This window comes from Ambystoma mexicanum, chromosome 6p, assembly GCF_040938575.1.
Source record: "Ambystoma mexicanum isolate Mex_15411 chromosome 6p, UKY_AmexF1_1, whole genome shotgun sequence".
Classification (NCBI taxonomy): domain Eukaryota; kingdom Metazoa; phylum Chordata; class Amphibia; order Caudata; family Ambystomatidae; genus Ambystoma; species Ambystoma mexicanum.
In genome coordinates this window covers 81598072-81622689 of record NC_090935.1, presented here as the reverse complement: position 1 = coordinate 81622689, position 24618 = coordinate 81598072, and the positions used below count along the sequence as shown (strand labels likewise).

The 24618-nt window shown below is 42.0% G+C and overlaps 1 protein-coding gene across 1 annotated transcript in view; it reads left to right on the top strand.

Moving 5' to 3' along the window:
• Positions 1-24618, top strand: part of LOC138510682 (vomeronasal type-2 receptor 26-like) — a 469167-nt gene that overhangs the window by 265313 nt on the left and 179236 nt on the right. Inside the window, exon 4 of the mRNA XM_069626460.1 lies at positions 5606-5842. Coding sequence (XP_069482561.1) covers positions 5606-5842 — 237 coding nt within the window. The remainder of the gene's footprint in view (positions 1-5605; positions 5843-24618) is intronic.

Genomic DNA, 24618 nt, shown 5'->3' with positions numbered 1-24618 from the left:
AAGGCCTCCGGAGCGTGCGAAGAGTTGGTAAGCTTTTGTCTTTCAGATGCCGGAATGCAGTATGAAGACCTCCGGAGCGCACGAAGAGTAGGTAAGCCTTTGCCTTTCCGATGCCGGAATGCTAACCTGTTCTTTCTTGTCTTTATAGGTGTTGCTGAAGACTGGATTCAGGATGGTAAGCCTTTGCCTTTCAGATGCCGGAATGCTAACCTGTTCTTTCTTGTCTTTATAGGTGTTGCTGAAGACTGGATTCAGGATGGTAAGCCTTTTTCCTTAGGCCCAGGACTGGATGCAGAAGACACGATGAGCGTCCTGCTGCAGAGGGTGCAGAATAACGCAAAGCAAGATTCATCCACCGGGTGTGGTTTAAATAGCCTCCTGTAGTGCTTAGGTGTCTCCTTCCCCAGCCACGCCTAAGTAAGATAAGAGTTCCTGGTAAGAAAAGAGTTCCTGCCTTCCAGAAGAGTTCCAGTGTTCTAAATCTAGGGAGTGGCTCCAGCCCCACCCAACAGGAAAAGTAGTTCCAAACAGAAGAGGATCAGAGGCTCAACTGGCAGGCAAGTAAGCAGCATGGTCTGCTGCAGGTAAGTCCACCCAAGCATTATGAGCCCGGCGCTTCCAGCGCTGGGACTGGGCATATTTATGAGCCTGGTGCCACTGGCGCCAGGACTGGGTCCAAAAGGTCCCAATTGGGACTGGTTGGCACTCGGAACCTGGGTTATGGATCTGCTTCCTAGGGAGTTGGGAAAACCCTGACCTTTTGGAAGCAGAGATCATGACAAGTGTGTAACGTATGTAAGGCACTTATAGCATCAGTCAGGCTGCCATTTTGCTTGTCATTTGCAGCTGTGAACGTGCAGCAACTTGTGCCTATTTTCACTCATACACCCCCCCTCCATCGAAGTAAGGAGTCAAGCATGCATCTATTTTGATGAGTGGTCAATCTAACAGCCCTAAGCTCATCCTTGATGGCATCCACACCTTTCTCAATCACATTTGCCAGCTGTAGCAGCTCTCCCCTTGTTATCTGGACCCGGTTTGGCATTTGCCACAGCTTGTATTCCAGGGGCGGGAGGGAAGTGAAAAAGACAGTGGCTTTGCTGAACAATTGTTACTTGGCGGGAATTTCCACCAATATATTATAAGATTATTGTAAGAAATGATTCTCAAACGCGTTCCTTTGTAATGTCTAAGATCGATAGGTTTGCTTCTTAAAATTCATGGCATTAATGGCAGGATGGTCGGTGATTGACAAAATAACACTTTGTGGCACCACAAGCGCCAGTGAGTGTAACATGGTTAGTGAACATGAACCACTCCAGTTGGCGGTAGCTGTGTATAGCATGGGTACCATAGGACCAATAATGGTCCATCAGTCCTGCAGTTCCCAGTTGCATTCCTCCTACGTCCATTGTACTCTATATTCCTGCCCACATTCACTGTTCCATTGTATCTGAATCATAATGATGGGTGTCTAACACTCTGTATGTGAAAGTGTTCTTTCTTGACATTGATCCAGTTAAGTAATTTGCTGTGCTCTCTCCACTAGGCAAAACATATGTCATTAAAATGTGCAACTGTTTCTTTTGCAAATACTAGCATTCCCTATGCTCTGAATCCCATTAACCCCTCTTCCCATTTACTTCAGTGAAAAACCTCCCCTATGATGTTTAGCTGTAGTCTCATCCAACAAGAAGCCAACATCTTTCCTTCCGAATCTGTACATTTTTTGATGCCTCGTGTCCGGAAGTTCACCTCTCCCCTATGTGGGCCCTGTAGTTCATAGTTCATTGAAATCATTTTTTATCCTAATCTTTTTGCCATTTTCTTTAGTTTGATCAAATCATTGACATACACTGAATCTTCCTTTTCTACCCATTGTGTGTGCCACCAAAGTCCCTGAAATATTTATCTTGGCTTACATAATGAAAACGAACCAGACAGTGTGCAGCAGATACTGGCACCTCTTACTGTATAAACAGTCTTTTTTATTGTCCCAGAGTCATGGACCCAGGCAGAGATAATCCCAGTACACAAAAAGGGTTGCAGAGATTGGCTAGTAATTATAGACCAATATCTCTACTAGATGCACTGGGCAAAATATATGCCAAAGTACCCTTGGGCCATGTTACTAGTTGGATTGCAGACAATGCAGCAATCCATCACTTGCCAACAGGCTTTCAAGACAGTGATCCTAAAGCAAAGATGACTCCAACACACAGAAACTTTCCACAGGTTCCATCTGGTAAGATGTGGTTCACTATATTAACTATATCCCGAAAAAAGCCAGGAAGGCTCATTGAATAAGGTAACAAATGGCTGCATTTAAAGCTATGCAGCATCATCAATAAGCAGTCTTGACATCCAAAAAATACATTATAAAGTAAAGATAAACAAATAAATACAGTTTCTATTGATCACTGTGACACGTAAGATAAGGAGTGTAGAGAAACCACTGAATGCTCACAATAGTAAAAATGCGACCCACTAGGGAATAAGGCCCAGCACTCCTCTTGCCAGGAGAACAAGGTGTATTTCCAAAAATAGAAGAACTTTGCTGCACGGATAGTTCTGGCGAAATCGGCATGAGCAACAGTTTAAAAGGGCACACAGCATCATCAGTGACCTAAGTTACATAGGTTACAAATACGAATGGCCGGCTGGTGAGGGTACACAGGCTACCTGCTCCATAAGGGATGCCAGGCCATTGGTCCCAGCTTCTTCTGTCCATCTTTGCCGACGTGGGCTCTTCCTTGCATGTCATCATTTGAGAAGTTTGTAACTAATTGGCTATCAGGAAACAAAAAAAACAATGCAGTCTGTGTCTCTAACCTACTGTACACCTGATACTGCAGACATGGGCTAGGAGGACACTGTCGAGGTCATCGCAATTTACAAACCCCAGCTCAATTCCAGACACGTCAGCGCCTTTCCAACTTTCTCCACCCTCGTTTTAGATTTGTAGTTTTGCCCCTCCCGGGCTCCTCGCAGCACACATCACATGACAGAAAAGTGGGGGCAACCTGTCTCTGCTTTCTGTTCTTTTTTGATCGATTAGGGGTGTAACAGCTTTATTGTTGGTGGTATGGGGCTGGCTGTACCTTGGAATGCTGGGGTCTTGGGACTGGGTCCCCTGGGCAATATAACTTAAAGCGTGGACTGGAGAAGGTCGTGCCCTCCTTCTCGTGGGATAGCTCTGCACAGTGAGCTCACAGCCCCCTCATGGCCATGCAGGGCGCATTCTATCTGGGATGCGAGTACTGGAAGCATGAGACAATGAAAGGTTTATGAATCTCTGTGGCTCTGGCCTTTCTCACTGCTGCCCATGTAGCAATCGATTCTACGGTCTGCACGCCTATTCCCACAGTCACCGGCTGGGCCTACTGTCTTGGCTGCAGCACTGCACAAGAACCCGATTTCAATATGCCTGCTTAATCCTAAAATCTTGTTCTGTCCCTAATACACTATATGCTCATGCATGCTCTAATCTATGACTAATGCAACTTCTATCAATACCCCTCACCCCGCTAGTGTATCTCCCATCCCCTATAACATACTGCAAGGCCTTTGCCTCACCTAATATCCTTTGGAGGCCTGGGGCGATCGCCCCTGCTTCCTTACAGGAGGAAGGGGAAGGTAAAGTAATATTACATTTTACAAACTCTTAAAATCTTTTTGGCCTCTGTATGAATAAAACACAGAATGTATGTTAAATTCCTTTCCATTTATCATTTTGCATTTTAGATTGAAAATGAATAGGTTGCACTTTTATTGGATATGCAAGGATGATGTCTCAGTGAAGATATTAATATCTTAATGAATACAGATCGAGGATTGGTGAGCTTTTTTATTTCAATTTGTCAATCCTAAAAATACTAATTTGGAAAGGTCTTGATTAGAGTAAGGGTTCGATTTTTTATCGTACACATAGCCCTTATTGAATTGGCAGTGGGTTCTAGGGAAGGCAATAGAATATTGTTATGCTAAAATATCGACATCCCGTCAACCCAGCCCAGGTTTTTTCTAAATGCCCTGCCTCTCACAAACTTGAGCAGGACCCCCTAAGGTTCCGAGAAGCAACTCAAGACCTTCCTTTTCGCTTCCGCTTTCTCTCTCCTTGCTGATGTCCCTGCCTGGTGTGCATACTGGTTACCTGGCCATCCCCTGAACTTACAGGACCAGATTCCTGTACAGCCAGTTGCCCTTGCACTACCTCCGGGTCTCCCAACCACTTAGGGACTGTATCTGCAACCCTACAGTCCCCCGACTCTCTGCAATTATGAGCCACCTCCATGGCAGCACTTACGAGTTTGCTCTTGTTCTCTGAATAAAATGAATTCGAATAGAGATAATAGAAGATACATTTGCATTGCGATTGCCAATAAGCTAAACAATGATTTGCTTGTGCTTATAATTGTATACATTATACAGTTATTTCTTTACGATCAGAGCATTTTGTTGTACATCATATAATTGACCCCAGTCATAATAGGGGTCCCTTTTTTCTGTATCAAGCCATTCTCAGTGGAACCATTTATTATTGACACGAGTTGTTTGGCAACAGGATTATGATTGGGAACACCTTAATACAATTTACTGGGCATCAATCTCTTTTGGGGAGCCAGATTGCTCACTGTTGTTTACCAGAGTATTACATTAAGTTTGTTCAAGCATTGTAAAGTAATGTAGTATTGTAGATGGCAGTGTTTCTTCTGTGGTCAGAAGAAGGACCATCGACTTTAGGAAGTGCTTGACTTTTTGTGTGCTGTTTGTAAGACAATATATGAGCCCATTTAATGCTATGACATCCACTATGATTAGTGTATGCCAGAGGGGTGGCCAGTGCACCAGTTTGCCTTGGATGTAGCCCCCATCAGCAATGTAGGTCCCCATTGTTGGGGATCCTGCATGTCTGTTAAATGCCAGATTGTTTTTGAATCACTTCCATAGAATGAAATGTTCCCATCTAGTTAATGTGTAACCCCACCTACTTGTAAATAACATTCCATTACAATACCTGCCATGTGCACCCATTATGCAGTGAAGAGCGGCTTTGATTCTTTGACATGTTTGCATAAATTGACAGTCTATCCCCATCTGTGATCAAAATATTATGCAAAACATTCTGAAATGTGTTTCTCAAACTTAGAATCATAACAACATAACAAGGTTTGTCTAGTTGGGAGGTTTCCTGAATCTATAAATCTTGGTATATATCTATATATCTTGGTATACATCTAAATATTGTGGTATAGTAACTTCTCTAAAAATCACATTTCTATTAGACCAAACTGTAATCTGTCAAAAACTGAAAGATCACTCTTGCTTTACTGATCTTTTCCATGGTAGAAGATTGACACCTTCTTGGTCCTGTAGCTTAAGACCTGCCGATCCATTAATAATGGAGAAGATTGGCAATAATATGCTGGCTTTCAAAGCTAAAGGAAATGCCGTTGTCAAAGGTAGCAGACAATCAAAGGCCTCATGAAATATTTGACTAGATAAACCCACACGCGAACTTAAGTTAGTATTAATTACATCCTTCACCCAAATTAACTAGCGGATGACGGATCAATAGTTTGAATTCACGTTTGCTTTTTATCAGCTTAACAGGTACCTCCGGAATCTACACTCCAAGACACCTTCTGGAGATGAGTTATCGTTTGATGACAAAGGGGATGTGCCGGCTCAGTATGATATTATGAACTCGGTTTACTTTCCTAATGGATCCATGAAAAACATTAAAGTTGGACGTTATGACTCTGGGGCTCCATCAGGGCATCAACTCTTTATCAAAAACAGCTCCATCCTATGGCACTCTGACGGGGGCATCATGAAGGAGGTGAGCATGAACTGTTGCTTCTCGTTCACCAGCATTGTATCACCTATATGCTTTTTTATGTTTCGTATATCATTCAGGCCCTTACCTTATGCAACATTGATTAGCAAAATGTAGAAGACAATGTAGGGTTCTTCAGCCTATCAGGTCATGGCATGGCAGTCCATAACTAAATGGTATTTCACTGCAGTTCACTGAATTTCACAGCTTGTTTATATATTTGCAAACTGTTCTGCTATCAGCTGTCAGGGCTTTAGCTTTTTTAATTCCATATGGCACACACACCTTTCTATAAAGCTGGTTGCAGATTATGTCATGTCAAATTCATATGTAAAACATGTCAATACTGATCCACTGCAAAGAGAAATGTAAAGATTGCATATGAGTGCCCTTTCTGTCGCTGTGATAGTGTGCAGAAGATGATAAAGGCACACAAATGTTGAACTTCTGATGTTTCCACCTTGACAACTTTTTTTAATACTCAATTGGATATATTGCTGACTTTTCTATTAGTTCAAAACATGTATTTTAACCAATAGGAATTCAGTATTTGGTAACAGCAACTATATTAGAAGGTCTGTGAGAATATGTCTTGATAATGAAGGGAAATTATCTGATCCCGTATCAACACTGCGAGGAGTCAAGCAAGGCTGCATTTTGGTGGCAACACTATTTAACCTATACCTGGCCCATCTCCAATCTGATTTATATGCTATACCTACAGATGATATTAAAATAGGTACTTTGAGATTATGGTGGTTGCGTTATGCTGACAACCTCTTGTTGCTAGACTATACCCCTAATGGATTACAGACCAAGCTGAAGGCATAGGAAAAGTTTGCAGGGGTGAATGGTCTAAAGATTAACATTAGTAAGACCAAAATAATTCCCTTTCTGGGTAAAATGAAATGTTCTCGCTCAATAAATTATAAGTGGATGATCACTGATCAATAAATAGAAGTAGTTGAATGTTATAAATACCTGGGAGTGATAATTGACCAGAATCCTAGCTGGAAACAACACTGGGACGATTTGAAAATTAAATGTACGAAGACTGCTATGGCTTTGAGTAACTTTATTGGTCTACAAGTAGGTTTTTTTTCTGGTAGTACTGTTTTACTGTTATACTCATCTAAAATGTTATCTTGTCTACTCTATCCTTCTGAAATCTAAGCAATACGTTTTATTAAGGAACTGAAAAAATGTGAAGCTAAATTATTAAAGATTTTATTTAGAATGCCAAAATCACTACCTCGCGAATATCTTTTTAGTAGAATGTAATTTACTGTGTGCCAGTGATATTTTATAATATAAAATGGCTATGTTATTTTTGAAACTTTGCACTTTTAACAATGAGTTAATCAAAGGCTTTGACATTGGGCCAAAGAGAATGCAAATTTATGGCTGCACTATGCTCAAGGTAAGGTCAAACAGTTACTGAAAACAGTGATATCTAATCACGGTAAAGAACGTGATATGATTAACTTAGCAACTAAATCCAATTGTGGGTTATTTTTGGAGTTTTGGCCGCAGAATTTGAAAAAACCTGCATATCAAGCTGCTTTCCCTGATCCTAAGACTATTAGACATTACCTCCTTTTTAAATTTAATATGCGTGTTACAATGGATGTTATGGGAGCAAAATTAGGCATTCCTAGGCACTAGAGATTCTGTAGACTATGTGGTTCCCTAGTTTTTAAATCTGCAAAACATATTATATGTTATTGTGAGAGACTTAATTCAATAAGATGTAATTTTGTGCAAGCATAGGAAAATGGATATAGAAATGAGAATATACAAGGCATTGGCAATCTCTTTTAGATGGAAATTATCAGAATCTTATGTTTCATATGATGAACGTTTATGAGGTTGTTTTGTCTATTTTAATGGATTCATCTGCTGGTACACTGTTTTTATTGAATTGATGTTAGTGATGATGATTTTAGGGGTCCCTTTTTTCTGTGTAGGACCATTCTCATTGGAACCATTTATTATTGACCCGAGTTGTTTCCCAACAGGATTATGATTGGGAACACCTTAAAACAATGCAGTGGGCATCAATCTCTTTTGGGGAGCCAGATTGCTCACTGTTGTTTACCTGAGCATTACATTAAGTGCGTTCAAGCATTGTGAAGCAATAGTATTAGTGGTCAGAAGAAGGACCATCAACTTTAGAAAGTGGGTTTAGTTTTATGCTGCATGTTTGCTGGTAGCGGTGGCACCGTTTGATCTGGATAGTTAATCATTTAGCGGGTAGAATCCAATACTCAATTTCGAATAACTCCTCTGCTAAGGACAAATATGCACAGAGTGAAATGCGGTTTATAGGATAATTGTAACCTCAGAATGTGGTTATACATTGCAGTCGATCCCAAAGTGTAACAGGCACACTACTTTTCTTACATCACAATCACATTACTGTTCTTGCCAACAGCAGTGCATTAGGAATGTGCCTTCCCCTTAGGCAGTAGGTCATGCTGCCACATCCAGGAGAAGCAGTTTGCAGAGATTTGTGGGACAGGAGCCGGTGTGATCTCCCGACCTTTGGCAAATGTTTCATAGACACGCGCCAGCAATAACACCATGGTTGGCATACTCCTTGTACAATGGGTGCCATGCCTTCTCCGCTTCCTATCCCTCTTCCGCACACCCTATGTGTGTGTTCCTATTCTCCTCCTCCTGCCCTGCATCTGTCCCCTTCTATACCAACTGCTGCTGCACCTCTACCTCCTGCCACAAATCCACCTTCCTGCTTCCCTACATCCACCACCTAGTGTTGCACCTTGTGCTGCTCTTTATACCCATCCATCTTGTCCTCCTAACCTGTTTCTACCTCCTGATGTTCTAACTCCAGCTGTGCTTCATTCACCTGCCTCCCATCTGCATCTCCATGGTATATCTCACGCTTTCTCAACACATCCACATCCTCACATATCTCATCCTGCTTCCTTACATCCATCACCTTGTGTTGCATTTCTTACTGGTATTTATACCCATCCATCTTCTGCTGCCCTGTTTCTATCCCTTCATGTTCCACATCCTGCTGGTCCTTCATCCTCTTGCTTCACATCTCCATCTCCATGGTCTATCTCTCACTTTCTCAACACATCCATGTCCTCACTTACCTCTTCCTGCTTCGCTACATCCACCACCTCTTGTTGCCTCTCTTGCCGCTCTTTATACCCATCCATCTCCTGCTGCCGTATTTCTACCTCTTCATGTACCACCTCCTGCTGGCCTTCTCCTTCTGCCCCTTCCTCTTCTTCTTCCCTTGTTCCACATCCAGCTCTTTGTTTTTCTTCATCAGCTGCCCCTCCCCTCAAGACCTTTGCCACAACCACTCCTCACATGCTGCAACCACCATCTCCTGCTGCACAGCCATCATCCCCCTCCTTCAGTGACCTACCTATGCCTAGTCCTACCACATCAGTTGAGTGACTGGCCCGAATGACCACATAATACTGTGTGGCTCCTTCCTTTCTACCTCCTTTTCATATCTGTTTCTTTTCAGCTCTCTACCATATGACAAACCAAGGCCACCACTAGCCACAGAACTGTCCAGAGCACCCTTCCATCTCTCAAATGTTGTCACATATTCATCAAATACTCAGACAAGGTTCCAGCCTCAATTTCAATGGGCTTTGCATACTCTGCAACCATATATTTGCCAACTTGTACTGACCTTTCAAGACATCTAGTATCCCATTTTGTCTATCCTCTCCTGAAATGCTCTCAAAATAAACACAGCTGGAAAGAAGTGCAGATAAGTAAAGAAAGTATATCCTGTAAGTGTATAGGGGAAAGAGTGTCACTGAGGAGTTCACAGGTGGGTTGTTTTATTTTTGGGATGTTGAAGTCAGGAAAGGAAAGAAACATGGTTTCCAAAAGGTTTTACAAGTGATGCCATAAAGGTTGTCACCAAGGGCTTCAGTCCTTTCTTTTTTGTTTTTTGGATGTAGTGGGGAGGGTAAGGAAAGGGTTAAAAAAATGATCAGAAATGCTTTCAGAAATACTTCTCAAAGATTACACAGACCAGGAGTAAAAAGAAACTTCAGAAAACTTGTACAATGATTAATAAAATACCACCAAATGAGGCACAAATAGCACAACATTGTTCAAATGGCTAAATCATACGCTCTCCTTCTCTCCTCTAGTGAGGCTGTACCCTGTTCTTCACTCTAATAGCCAAACACCACCCACCAAGAAACAGCAAGTGAGCTGGATCTCATAATCGACAATTGAATTATCCTATGGACGCACAGCGTTGATAGGTCTACCAAACCCTAAACAGAGGTTTGGTGAATCAGTTTGGGAGTTTGGTGAGGTAGATGTTCATCGAATGTTAGCGGCGATAGTAGCCGGAAACAGAAAATGTGGACAGCACAAAACAGATCTTAAATACATCTTCAATTATTGCAATATGTACATATCTATGCAGACTTGCATTCCTGGAGTCCAGTGAATATGGTGGCTGTGGATAATTGTGGGGAGTGGTAACAGTATAAGTAAATGCCCCAAGGGGACAAAAGGTAGTTCTTGAAGCCAGTCACTTTGGAATGTCCTTAATTTCTAGTGGTAGCAAGAGTCAGGAGGGTGAAGGACTGGAAATGTGATGCAGTACATTTTTGACAACTGAATTTAAATTGAGGAGAGTTTTGGACACTAGAGTGAAAGGGTGTGACAAGCAATAGCATAGTTGAGTAACACATTTGCATTTTTGCTATTAAAATACAAATGCAGGCACATTTCAATAACAGTAGCTCTGTGCAGTTTGGCCTCCTGACACATGCTAATAAATCTCCCTGAGTCCACAGAAGTCCACGGCTCTCTGCCTCGCAGTTGACCCACGTATATGTGAGTTTTTCTGCATTGGCATGTCAGAAAACACAGTGGCAGATAGGGCAAGGAATGTTATCCCAATAGAGTGGACATTGAAGAAGCTGGTATGGCCTGAAGAAACATGCAGCATCAAGATCACCCCCTCATGTCTAGAATGACATTTGGCATGTGGAAACACCTCTAAGCTCTGATCCTCAACGCTCTTCAACCTGATGTATTTTAGGACTTCTACTGGACTTCTACTTGCCATTTTGCCATGACACTCGAGTGATTGAACATAGAACCTTCAGTAAGGATTCTACAAGACTATGATACTCAAATCAGTTAAGAAATCAATGCCTATCCCATGCCCGATATGTCTCCAGGCATGTACTCTCGGCCATCTGCTAGCTTTCCACATTGTGAACTAGTGACACATTTTGCTGTTCAGCTGCTGTTCCCTAACCAAACATGATTCTATAACCTGACATAACTTATCTGCTAATTTAAATTCAAAATACACAGTCTAGTTGGCATTGTTCGCTATGCAAAGTATCTAAACCTAGAGTCATCTGCATGTGCCATTGCTATGTTACTCTATCTTCCTGGCCACTAGCCCAATACCTCGGCAGACTAAAGACTGGTCTGCATTAGCTTGCTGCTTTTAGAGGGTTAACGATACTCGTATTATTTTTTTAAATTTTTTTTATCAAGGTGTTATCAGTAAAAAAAAGAAAGTGTAACCTTTATCATTTCATTCAATAAACAAAATAAAATATTTTTTTTTAAAAGCTAGTTACAGAACTTCCACTTTTCACATACTAAAATAACTAAAACGTAAAGAAGGAAAGTCGTCAAATGTTTAAACCCAGCAGTGACAAATTTCATTACTTAACTTTAAATGACTTGTCAATCCTTAAGTCAAAATTCAGTAGTCCCAAAAAACCAACCACTGAGTTAACCACAGCAATAGTGGTTCCTGACAAGTAATAATTCCATACGGTGTCAGCTTTTGGGTAGGTCAAGTTTTTTAAGATCCTGCCGAAGGTCTTCTCTCTCCAAATGGACACTGATTTACACTGCATAAACAAATGTTTCAGTGTTTCCTTAGATATATGTTCCTCGCAGAATCTACATACACACACATCTTCAGAGCTACATACATATTTAAACAATACTGTCTTGGTGTGAATAAGGTTGAAGCGGAATCTCATGAAAAGGATGAGTGAGGCTTTGCCCGGATATATTGTGAGGTGTGGTACACCCTTAGGCGTAACAATGAGGGATACTGATCTCCTCCGCTGTCATAACCCAATCAGAGTTATAGGCCGTCATTATGACTTTGGCGGTAACCATGCCGCTATTGGCGGCATGGCTGCCGTCAAAATCGTATCCGGGTTCCCTGAATGGGGAATTACCGGGCCATTCCGAGTTCAGAGGGCCCAGTAATTCCTCCCTTCAGAAGCCCGGGACCGGACCTTCCCCATTCCCATTTCAGCCCCCATAGGGCTGAATGGGAATGGGAGAGGGAGCAAACAACAGGCCGATTACGAGTGGCCCGTGGTTTGCTCCCTCTTCCCCTCGCGGGACCCGCTCTGCAAGTCTGGTAAAACCAGACATGCAGAGCGGGTCCCGCGAGGGGACCTCGTAATCAGACGGTACAGGGTTGACGGCGCCGGCACCTTTACCGGCTCCATTAACCCCTTACCGCCTGACTTATAATGAGGCCCACACAGTCTTTTTTTGACACCACAAGGGTTTCCTCCCTACACTTTCCATGAGAACTCCACCAATGTCTTGAGGTCCATTATCGATTTGCAATCCCTTTTCTCCGCAATCTTCTTCAGGTCATAATAAAGGGAAATATTCATGTACAACCAACATATTCTTATCAAAGGATAAATAGCCCCAGTGTGCACATGCTTTCAACAAGGTCAATACCAGTTTGTAACGCATTACTGAACCGGGCACTGAATTTGGCAGACAAGCACTCGTCTCCATATCAGTGCCTCCATGACCGACAAATACTCCAATAGTGAAGTTTCATACACTTCAATGCCGTAGAGAACATTGGGTACTATTTTAGACTCATGAAAATGTCTTGCTGGAAGTAGGGAGGATTTTCCATAACGAGAGTCAACCCTGAGGAGTTGATTCATCAATGTTCTTCCTCAACCAAAGTGTGTTGCAAATGATGGTGCTATTATCGTTTGATGTTGTAATGAAGCCCAGATATTTGAGGGATTCAATCCTGTCCATGCTCGTCCCTGCTAAAACCACTTAATTGATGTATTTTTTAACTTATTTGTTAACATCATAATTTTCCTTTTGGGCATGTTAATGCTCAGTGCATGTTCCCTGCCAAATCTGGCAAATCTGTCCAGTAGCTGTTGTAATCCTCTGGGATTGTTGTTGAATATTAGGTAGTCATCCACATATGCCAGCCACGTGGGCCACAAGTGATGTATTTTTGGTGTTACCAGTGCATTTGGAGTTAGGTAGGCTCCTATGTCTGCCATACATAGGTTATACAGACAGCGGGCAAGAAAGCACCCCTGCCTTATGCCTCTTTCTATTAGAATTTCTCGAGACATTAGACCTTGTTGTTTCAGACATACACGCCCATTGATTTTTCATGCAATCCTATAATGAGTCTGAAGAGAGCCCCTGCAATTCCCGACCTGTCTAACTTGGTCCAAAGTAGTCAGCGGTCTACATCATCAAAAGCTGACGATAGGTCCATGGATTCTACAGAAATCGTTAATCTGTCCTTAGCCAAGACGAGATATTGTATACATTTGAGTACGTACCCATTTAGTATCGTACCCATGTTTTTCCTGAAGCCCGTTTGCCATCGTGCAATTAGGCCCCTGCCGGACGCCCATGACTTGAGATGTTCCAAGAGAATACTAACAAAAACGCTTGAGTCTGCGTCCATGATTGAAATAGGTCAATAGTTACTTTGTTCGGATATTACCCGTTTCTTAAACATAGGTACTAAATTAGCAGGGGCCCATGATGAGGGGAACCTTCCGGATCCAATAATGTCTTTAAACAATTTAGACAATATCTCAGACCACTTATTTGGATCGGACTTAAACAAATAGTTTGATAAATGGTTTGGGCCCATAGCTGTAGATGTACTTGTTTGCTTAATGATCTTAGCAATACTATCCATGCCCACATCTATGTCCAACACACTAGTCCAGAAATGACCACTCCTTGTTCACCTTTCCCGAAATTGACCGGACAGGCATACAGGAGTTCAACATGTCTGACCGAGTCCGCTTTGGGCACAGAATTGACCAATCTGGCCCCCTTAAATTGATCTATATTGTTCATGAGTGCCCAAAAAGTCTTAGTATTCTTACTGGTGAGGGTAATGAGCATGGACTCAGCAGCCCACTGATATCTCGCCGCATGTGAGCCTCAAATCCAATTCTTGTCTCCACTTTTGGCCTGTTGCACGAGTTGCTGTTTATTATTCAGTGCAAGTGACGGGTTTGTTGTTCGTCCATCTAATCTGGCTTCACAACACTTGCCTTTTTAGAACCAATTCCTTGTCATAAATGTGCAGTTTGTCCAGCGAGGAGAGATGCCTTTGGCAAAGGTCCTTTCCACAATCGTCTATCACTCTTCCCACATAACGTTTAAAATAAAATTGTCGACATCAAGTGTATTTGCACACTGATGGTCCGTTCTAGAGAGAAGCCGGCCACTTAGTGTGTCATTGATGCCCACATTGATGTCCAAACAAGGCAGTTGCCCTGCTTATTCAAACCTAGGTCCACCTGCGAGTAATTTTACTCATTCCCACTCCGCCGGCCAAACTTGATGTCAAATAAAACGGACAGAATAGCGTGGTCGCTAACAGGGTTTGGAGAATGTCTAATTGTGTACAATTTTGAATTAGACTCTGACTTAAATAGATGTAGGGCCTCATCACGAGTCTGGTGGTAACCCTTAAATGCGGCGGTAGCGCTATTACCGCTGCATTTAAGGGTCCACCAGATCATGGTCTTGGCAGATTTGCCCGCAGCTCTAAGCTGGGGGCAAATCTGCCACGATATTGGCGATTTTCAGTGCTATTACCGCCGGTGCTAATACCAGTGGTGGTAATAGCGCAAACATTCCCCATTGGGCACAATGAGAAATGGGGAATTCCTGAATGGGCCCAATGGGGAATGGGAATCAACCGTTCCGCAAACCCGTGATCTGGCGCTAATAGCACCGGGGGGTTTGGCGGTTGAGCTAATAGCCCCAGTGGTAATACCGCCGGGGTTACCGCCCATATCGTGATGAGGCCCATAGTCTAATGTAGAGGAATTTACTCAATTTGTCCAGGTAGGGTGCACCGAGACGTCGCCCGCACCACTCTATTCAGTATCCTGAGGCCCATATTTATTAGGCCCCTGTCCCAAGTTTTACCATTTTTCCACTTTTGGCGTGAATTGGAGTTGGGTTACCCACCAGTATCCCGGTACTTTTCTTTAATGCATTCAGAGTTAAGGTCCCCGGCCAGAAAAATATGTCCCGTTGGTACTAATTAATTCCAAAAAATATATAAGCACTATGCACACCCTTGTGTAAGAACGTATGGTACTATATTTAGTAGGGTGATATTAATGCATGTAGTTAATGTAGATGTAGTTTGAGGTGCAGAGGAGAAGAAACCGTCTTTGACATCTAGGTTGTATGTCATAAATACACAGAAAGAAAGTTTCCTATTAGGGAACTCGCGTCCCCTGCTCACTATCAGATGTCTGGAAAGCCAGACCAGTAATTCAAACAATTTTTCAAATGATGCTTATTTACAACTTTAACCGTTTTTTAAGCTTGTTTAATAAATGCACATTTTTCAAAAATGTAACAAATCAAAGCATTGATAGTCAATCATTGGTGTATCACAAAACAAATCTTCTTTTTATTCATGGTGCTGTAATATAGGCCGAATGTGTTTCGAGTGTGTGCCACTCTTCATCAGGGGCATGTATGATTCGATAGAGAAGATACATATATGATAATGTTAGTATGTTTTTGAGAGAGAACTCACAAATCCTAACACAGTAAATTAAACCAAGAAATAAATAGGGATCCAGAAATTCAGACAGAAGTTTACTCAACTAAGGGTTTAATCAACATTGGGTTCAACAAACAATTCACCTAGATTGCATGTGCATTAACATAATATAATGAATATTCCCAAGTACATCATTGATTTTTGAGAACTGCTGTATACAGTTGCAGCTCTGAGTGACATAGCTACTGGCCACTCATCACGTGATTGTTGCTGTGAGACATATACATTTACAGCTCTCAACAGTGTTCCCCTGTATGGTGCAAGCCCGTAGGTTTTATTCAAGTCATCTGTGATTTGGTAACACTATCCGTTTGGTGATTGTAATTACTAGGTCATAATAGGTAAGTATGAAAAAATGGAGGGCTAACCTTGTGATATAGGGTTTTCAAAATTAGGGAAGAAAATTAGTCCTTCAAGCTGTTTCCCAGCTGAAACTCGCAAGTCAATGGAATTGCTGTTGAAATAAAGGTTACTCTGTCAGTCTACTACCCTTGATTGATGGATGTAGAAAAAAGACCAAATCTAATATCTCACCTTGAGACAGTAAGTGGTACCTGCGCGTGATTGGAAAAGTAAAACTCAGCCTGCAGGCCAATGAGTAGTGGGGATCGGTCTGCTGCATCCTTATCACACGTGGACTAGGCCAATATCACTAAATGGTGTAGAGAGGGGTCTATGTTAATTGCTCGGGTTAGAGGAGAATTCTTGTTTATCTTTTGGAATAGTATATTCTCCAGCATTGGATCTTTCATGGATTCACATGCTTAGAATATTCCCTGTCGTCAGGCTGGGAACCCTCGGTACATTTACAAAGCCGTTTTCCATAGGAAAAATTCCGACACTTCTGTGTCCTATCTAGGTCGTTTTGGGCTGCTTACGCGTGCCCCAATAGGACGTAGCGGTATAAATGCCCTGCCCCCGCGGCTCGCTTCAGATTTCAACCGTCTTCCAAAGTAGTGGGATCACCTTGCGTCATCTACTATTTTTGCTAGGTTGTTTCGTCGTTTTTTCCTAATGTCTGAAAAAGCTCTTTTTCGTCTGGGTGCTACATGCAGGCTAAAGAAAGTGTATGAAGGAGATGACCATATGGACTGTATATATTGTCTCCACCCTCAAAATTTGGCAGACAATTGAGACATCTGTAAGGGCTTCAACCCGAAGACTTTTAAAGACAGTGTCGGCGGTTGGTGGCTTGGTTAAATGACGCAGCGGGTGCGTACCCCCTTCCGGAGGTAGGCTCCACGCACAGCTTGGCCTCGACAACAAAATCTTTAGGGGCTCCCCCGCCGTTCAGCATCGGCTAAACCTCTGGTGAAGAAAGCGCGTCTGACGGAGAAAGGCTCTTCGGAAAAACATTCCACGAGAGAATCTTTGCTAAAAGCGAAAACCTCGTTGTTGTCCTCCTCGTCTAAGAAGGAGAGGAAAGAAAAGTCAAGATCCTCCTCAGGTGATCATCATAGATCATCCTCGAGTCGAGATTCTGAAAAACACAGATCAAGTTCAAAAAAGGCAGGAACACCTCAAGGATCTGCGCAGATACCACCGTCGTCAACGCCCTCGCTACCAGTGACGTAGATTGTTTCTTAGATTGTTTCTTCAGGTGTTCCGCCGCAGGTGATGGCGATGACGACGATGACGGCGACAGTGTAGAATTTAACCTCGTCGATGGAGACTCCACCGGAGGCCTGGCGACCAGAGGTATACAACCCAGTTTTGCCGGAATCCTTGTTGCAGCAGGAGGCGGCCTTGTCCATATCCTCTGTGGGCGACGAGTGTGAGCAGGTGGCTGGACCTGCAGAACTTGGGTTGCAAGGGGTTAGCAGACTGACTCTTTCGAGCGGGACAAATATCCTGGTTACAACCCCATTGCTTAACCCTCAGACTGTTTTATCTCTGGAAGTTCTGTCTACATTGCAGAACTTGTTAAAGAAATTGGATGAGAAGTTACCTCAGGTGACAGCTCCGACGAGACCAGACATCGACGAGCCAGGTCCTACCCATCGACCAACTCCGACGGTGTTGACGGCGGTGCCGGCCCGTGAAGGCCTTCCATGTGCACGCCCGGAGGAAGGAGAGCTGCTGGACTCCGAATCAGAGAGAGGGTCCATATCGGATATATCGTTATCCCCCTCTAGGGACCCAACCTGGGAGTCGGAAGCAAAGTTAGAAACTCCAAGAAGCCCAGCCCAGCCGTCGCACCCGGACGACATTGGTTCTTTCCATGCGATGATCAGTAAGGCTTGTACCGAATTTGGATTGGCCCAAGAGGAGGAGAAAAAAGACTGTTTTCTGTTCGACCATATGGGGAAGATAAGGAGGTCAGTGTTTTCAGTCCCCATTCTAGATCATGTATGGCAAGACGGACTACAGACGAGAGAAGAAATTTAAGGCTCCCGAGTCCACTCCCAAATGTTTGTCCTCTCAACCAACCCCAGAGTCGGTGGTATTAGCAGCTGCGGCGAGAAAGGCAAGGTCTCAGCACAAATGCACGACTCCCCCGGAGAACAAGGCCAGGAGACAAGATGCCTTTGGCAAGAAGGTGTTGTCGGTGGGTGCAAAAACAGTGAAGGCAGACAATTCTCTGGCTATTATGGCCAGGTATGTTAGAGAGATGTGACACCGGTTGGCACCCATACTAGAACATCTCCCAGACGAACACAGAAAGGCGGCGATGTTACTCGTCCGAGAGGGGGAAGAGGCCTCTAATCACTCTATAAATATCGCTGTGGACCTGGCAGAATCAGGTTTTAAGCAAGTTAACAATGGGGTGGTTCTACGAAGACAAGCATGGCTTAAATGCACCAACTTTTGACCTGAAGTGCAATAGAAGGTGTTGGATATGCCTTTTGAGGGAGACCTTCTTTTCAGCAAAAAGTTGGACGAGGCCTTGAAATGCATGAAGGAGGACTATGACACAGCACGTTCTCTGGGTGCCCCCCAGAGTGGAAGACATTTTCGTTAATTTTGCCCCTTAAGAGGAGCATCAGGAAACTCCCGGTTCTCGTCATCATGGGACCGTACTTTCAATAGACCGACGTACTCCTCGCAGGGCTACAGGCGGGCTTCTCAGACTGCGAAAAGACATTGAAACTATCAAGCGTCTAGGAAGAGGGGAGGTTACTCCTCGTCATCGAAAGACAAACAATCTAAAGACCAGCATGACAGGTTTCAGAACGTCCTGAGAGGCAGGGTGTCACACTCTGTAGACAAATGGGAAAAGATAACCTCGGACCGGTGGGTATTGGACACTGTAAAGTTTGGTCATTCCTTACAATTCAAAAGCAAGCCGCTGCACATTCCACCAGTGTTTTCGGCTCAACCCCACCTGAGCGTGTTAAAACAAGAGGTAGTACTTATGCTACAAAAAGGGGCTATAGAATTGGTACCTGTGTCGCAGAGGGGTCAAGGAGTGTATTCCCGATACTTTGTGGTGAAGAAGCCCAACGGAAAATGGCGTCCCATTCTTGACCTTCGAGACCTCAACAAAACGTTAAAAAATCTAAAATTCAAAATACTCACACTTCAGAAAGTGATGTGGTCCATTCAACAAGGGGACTTTCTGGCGTCGTTGGATCTCCAGGACGCGTACTTTCACATACCAATGCGTAGACGACACAGAAAGTTCCTAAGGTTTATGGTCGTACGGACCCACTACCAGTTCACAGTGCTCCCTTTTGGACTAAAATCCTCTCCCAGGACGTTCACGAAATGCCTAGCATGGTTGAGAAAAAGGGGCATCATGTTTACCCGTATCTGGACGACTGGTTGGTGAGGAGATCGTCCCCTATGACAACTCAAGCAAGTCTACAGGCCACCATGCAGCTTTTGCGACAACTAGGATTTGCGGTAAGCTTCGAGAAGTCCTCATTGACTCTGTCGAGAAGCTTAGTGTTCTTGAGTGCACAGTTCGAAACTCAGTCAGGATTGGTAAGACCATCCGTGGAGAGGATCCACAGACTCAATCAGCTGGCAAGGCAATGGAAAGTCAACACCAAAGTGTTGGTAAGAAGATATATGTCGATACTGGGCGCCATGGCTTCATGCATCCCTTTGGTGAACAACTGCTGCCTTTCATGAGGCCAATTCAAGAATTCCTGCCAGACCGATGGACCCAGAGCCAGGGATTTTGGTCAGACAAACTGACCGTCGACGACGAGCTCCTGCAAGCTCTTCGATGGTGGCAAGTCTTCGAGAACCAATCCAGGGGAGTTCTCCTGCAAGAAGCGGAGTTCCACATAACCATAGTGATGGACGCATTGCTGACTGGATGGGGGGCACATCTGGGCGCTCTCCAAACGCAAGGCCGGTGGTCGTTGGAGGAGTCGCTCCTACATATCAATGTACTGGAGTTGAGGGCAGTACGTTGGGCCCTGAAAGCGTTTCTACCACACATAAAAGGGTCAGTGGTGAGAATATTGACAGACAATACAACAACAATGTTTTACTTGAGAAAACAAGGAGGTGCATGGCCATATGGCCATGCACCCAAGACTCTATGCCCTGGCCACAACCACCGCAGAATATCACACTCACAGTGGCTTATAACTTTGGGATCCAAAAACAAATTTATAAGGAACAAAGTTATAAGCCTCTATGGGTGTGATATACTGCAATGGTTGTACTTATTATAATATACTTACTGTTTGGTTTAGTAACTGGAGTACATGTATTTCTTGTTCATTTCTGTGATAAAAGAAAAGATCATGTTAGTATTGGTATTTTGTAACGACTTATTACATTGAATAATCAACATTTCTTTTGTTTTGACCCTCATATTTAGTAGATTACAAACCAGAGTACTGTGCAATTTGCTTAGTTTCTGTGTTTGCTGCTAAAATCATTGGGTCTGTGGGAGAAAAAAAATCCATGTTGGATTAAAAAAAAAAAAAAAAATTCTGTTATGCTACAGTTTGTTTGTTTTCAGTGTTCACTTGTTTCTGGCTAATGCTGTATATATTGGCTTGTTGCAGTTTTTTGGAGCAGTAACATATCATTTATTTGTTTGGAAATTGTAAAATCTTGGGACAGTTAGATACCAATTGGCATATTCTAACTGTCTATTTTTTATTAATTTAGTGGTATTGATTTATCAGTTTGGATATTGTAAAAACTTTGGGTTAGTTAGATAGCAGTTGGTGTATTCTAACTATCTATTGTTTGCTCTAATTTAGTGGTATTCATTTATCTGATTAGTTGTTGTAGAATCTTTGAGCAGTTAGATACCTTTTGGAATATTCTAACAGTTTATATTTTTTTTACTACAAGTTCACTTAAGGCTTAAATACAGTTTAGTTAATACATTTTGGTTTTAAGAACATTAAATAAGTGTTTGAAAGATTTGCTGGTAATCTCTGCTTTAGAGTAATGGTACTATCATTACATTCAAACCATCCACATTTCTTTTTTATATATGCAGTGTAGTGACATGAATTGGTTGTGGCTCCTGCGTGGTAGATTATACCTATTGCTGTGAAGGTTTTCTTACCAAGTGATACTTGACCATGTGTGAATCCAGTCGACTTGCAGTTGTTTTTGGTACCATCTGCATTGTAACGTAGAAGCATTAGTATTATGTATTTACTATGTGTTTGTATTAGTAAGGTGGAGCGATTATCCGAATTGCGGGTAGTACATAATCTACCATGGTTTGCATTTTGTACAAGATGCTGAAATGGAATGGAGTCACAATTAGGTATTGATATATATACGAAGCGTTCATTGGGGATTTGTTCTTGTGTCACAATGTTGCAGAACTGCAAGTATGTTTCCACATGTATGAAATCTGGAAGGTTTCATTTATAGGTATGTTTTTATTTTTCAGTACTTGTAGTAAGTACAGAAATTCTTGTGGATCTTCCTGTGAGTTTATATTCCAGCACAGTAGTCCAAACAGTAGTCCCATTGTTGTCTTATTCCATAAACACTATATGTGGTATCAGGATTGTTTGTTGCATTTCTGTGAAGTACTAACATTTGCAAACACAATTGGTCTGTACTGTGTAAGTAAATGTTAACAACTATTGGTGGTAATTGAAATAGAATATTCATTGCTACATTTGCGTAGCAACTTACTCCAACTATATTTGAGAGTTTAAATGGACCAGTTAGTTCTGTATCTGATTGATTTTTTTTTAGTTTGTCTTCCTTCTTTGACGATGTACCTGGTTTACTTTCCCTAATGGGTTCTTTTATGTTTGTGGTACTTGATGAAGTTTTAGTTTCTTTTACTCTCTTTGGAGGATTTGCAGTGACATCCTGTTGCATTTCTGTTTGATTTAGTTTTCTTTTACAACGTTTTACTTTTTGTGGTACAGAATAAGGGTTTAGATGGGGGTGTATAGTGAGCGAAGTCTATTGTATTCTAAAATGCAAGGAATATTAGCGTTTACTTTACTTGCATCAAAGTTGATTAGAAATAGACTGTCAAGTGTACGTAAGCGTGATAGAGCTACATAGCTCATGCCTTCTTTAAAGACTGTGTTACCAATGTCTATCATTGCTTTGTCTAGGGTAAGACCTTGTGATTTATGATTGGTGACTGTGTATGCAAGAGTTAGAGAAAATTGTTCTCTGCGTACATACATGTCTTTAAAGAGAAGGACTCGAGCTGTTGGGCGTCCTATCCTTTTTACTTCTGAAAGTTTGTCAAAGAGAATATTGACAAACTGAATTTTGTTGTCACGTGGGTATGTTTGAAAGCCAACAACTGTATCTAGTGCTCCATTAACTAGTCTTTGGTCCACGTCAAGGTTACATTTAAGCATCACAATTTAAGGATAATTTTAATATATTTTCCAAGCCAGCTGTGTTTGAGTCTTGTTGTGGCTTGCTCACACATGTGTAGTGTCATACCATGTACATCAAGTTTGTCTGTGGCGCTAATTTCCATTATTGGTTGCATTTCTTTACTTAACATTATTTCATTGAATTTGAAACAGCTTGCAAGTGTTGGCATTAAGGCCATACAATTGACATTTTTATGGGCTAATTGTTCCATAATATCTGTAGCACATGCATTGTGCTACAGATATTACAGATACATAAAGTGCATGAATTTGCCGGGTTTTCAATATTGCTTCTGCTTCTTTAGAAAGTATTCCAACTCTGATACTTTTTAAGATGTTGGCATAAGTGAGATCTGCAGATTGCTGCATGTTTTCTGTTAATTCTCTGTATTGGAAATGTTGCCATTGGTTGACATTTCCAATGCTGCCAACAGTTTTATGGCAGAGTTTGTGTCCTAATGTTTTAAAAATAGGCTCGCCTTTTACTGGTGTCAATTGAAGAAGATCTCCGAAAACAATAGTGTGTTTTCCTGCAAAGAGCCCTTCGTAGTTTGTTTTGTGTACTTCTTGTAATCTGAGGTGAATCAAAGCCAACATTAGGTTGGACAACATGCTCACTTCATCTATTCGTAGCATTTTCATTTGTTTTAATAGTCTGCGTAGTTCCATTGCAGCTTCTGTAGAAAGTTTGTAATAGTCTAATTTGTTTTGGTGTTCTACAGCCAGGAGTAGTAATCGGTGTAAAGTGACACCACCTATGTTGTAGGCAGCTAAACCTGTGGGGGCAGTGACAACAGCTGACAGTTTGTTGTTTGTCAATTGTTGAAGAAACTTACTGATGATTTTGATTAGGAATGTTTTGCCATAACCAGCTTCACCACTGACGTACAGTAGTATAGGTTTGTAATTTTGGCAGGTGCATTCTTTGTTTTCATGTTGTACACCATGTGCAATTTCGTTTGTTACTTCTTGAAAAATGCTACGTTGCTCATTGTTTAGTTTTGATTGTAGTATAGTTAAGTCTTCTTTATCTTCATACTGACACATGGTGCTTTCTACTTCTATCATAGCTAATTCTGCCTCATTTATTATTAGTGGTTCTCCCAGTGGTCTTGGCTTCCTGTTACAGAAGGTTGACTACTGTCAGGAGTGTCCTTATCTAGTTGGGCCTGAAGTTCTTCTTCGTGTTGCTGTTCATTGTGCAACATTGTTTTGTACTGTGTAAAGTTTACATCAGTTATGAGGAGTCTTTAATGACAATTTGATATGATTAATTAAATTTGGTTTGGTGAGTTTTACTAAGCTGCCTTCACAGTTTGTACTGTGTATTTACCTTTTTTTCATCAGTTTTTACATTGTTTTTGTATGTGTAGTTTTGGGCTGCGTGGTATAGACACATGGTTTCCAAAGTATTACTTCTGTTTGGGTAGTATGTGTCTAATAAAGGATTTTAGAACTCTTTTTCTGGATTTAGCTCGACCAAGACTTAGCCATACTATATTTTCAGATTTACTATACAATGCAGTACCAGTTAAACAATCAGCTGCTTCATAGGATTCTCTATGGGAGAGCATTTTTATGCCAGAGCTGAATACTTTCTGAGACACTGTTTTATCTGATGACAGGTCATTCCAGAGGTCTTGGAGATATGTCTTTTGTGCTTTGGTTAAGTATGCTGTGACATATCGTGCAACTGCAGTAGAATTGTCTGCAATGTGCTGCACATCTTTGTTTGCATTCCATAAGTGGACAATGATTGCATTGTAATCATTGATATATTTTTCTTCTTCTGTTCTTTTTATATAATATGTATTTTTAGGTGACTTACCTATCTACGGGATACAAGGTTGTGGTCTTCTTTCCTTATCTACCTCTAAGTAAGTTCTTCCCGCTGGGCATTTCTTATTGGATCGTATTTTTAACCACCACAGCTCACGAATTGGCAATTTTTTCAATTCACCCCATAACAGATCACTGCACCGACCCTGAGTTCCGTGACAAGAGGAGGGACAAGTCTTATTCAATATATTTCGACTTGGCTAGAGTTACAACTATGGAATATGTAAGTGTGATGTTATATACTATTCCAATAGATA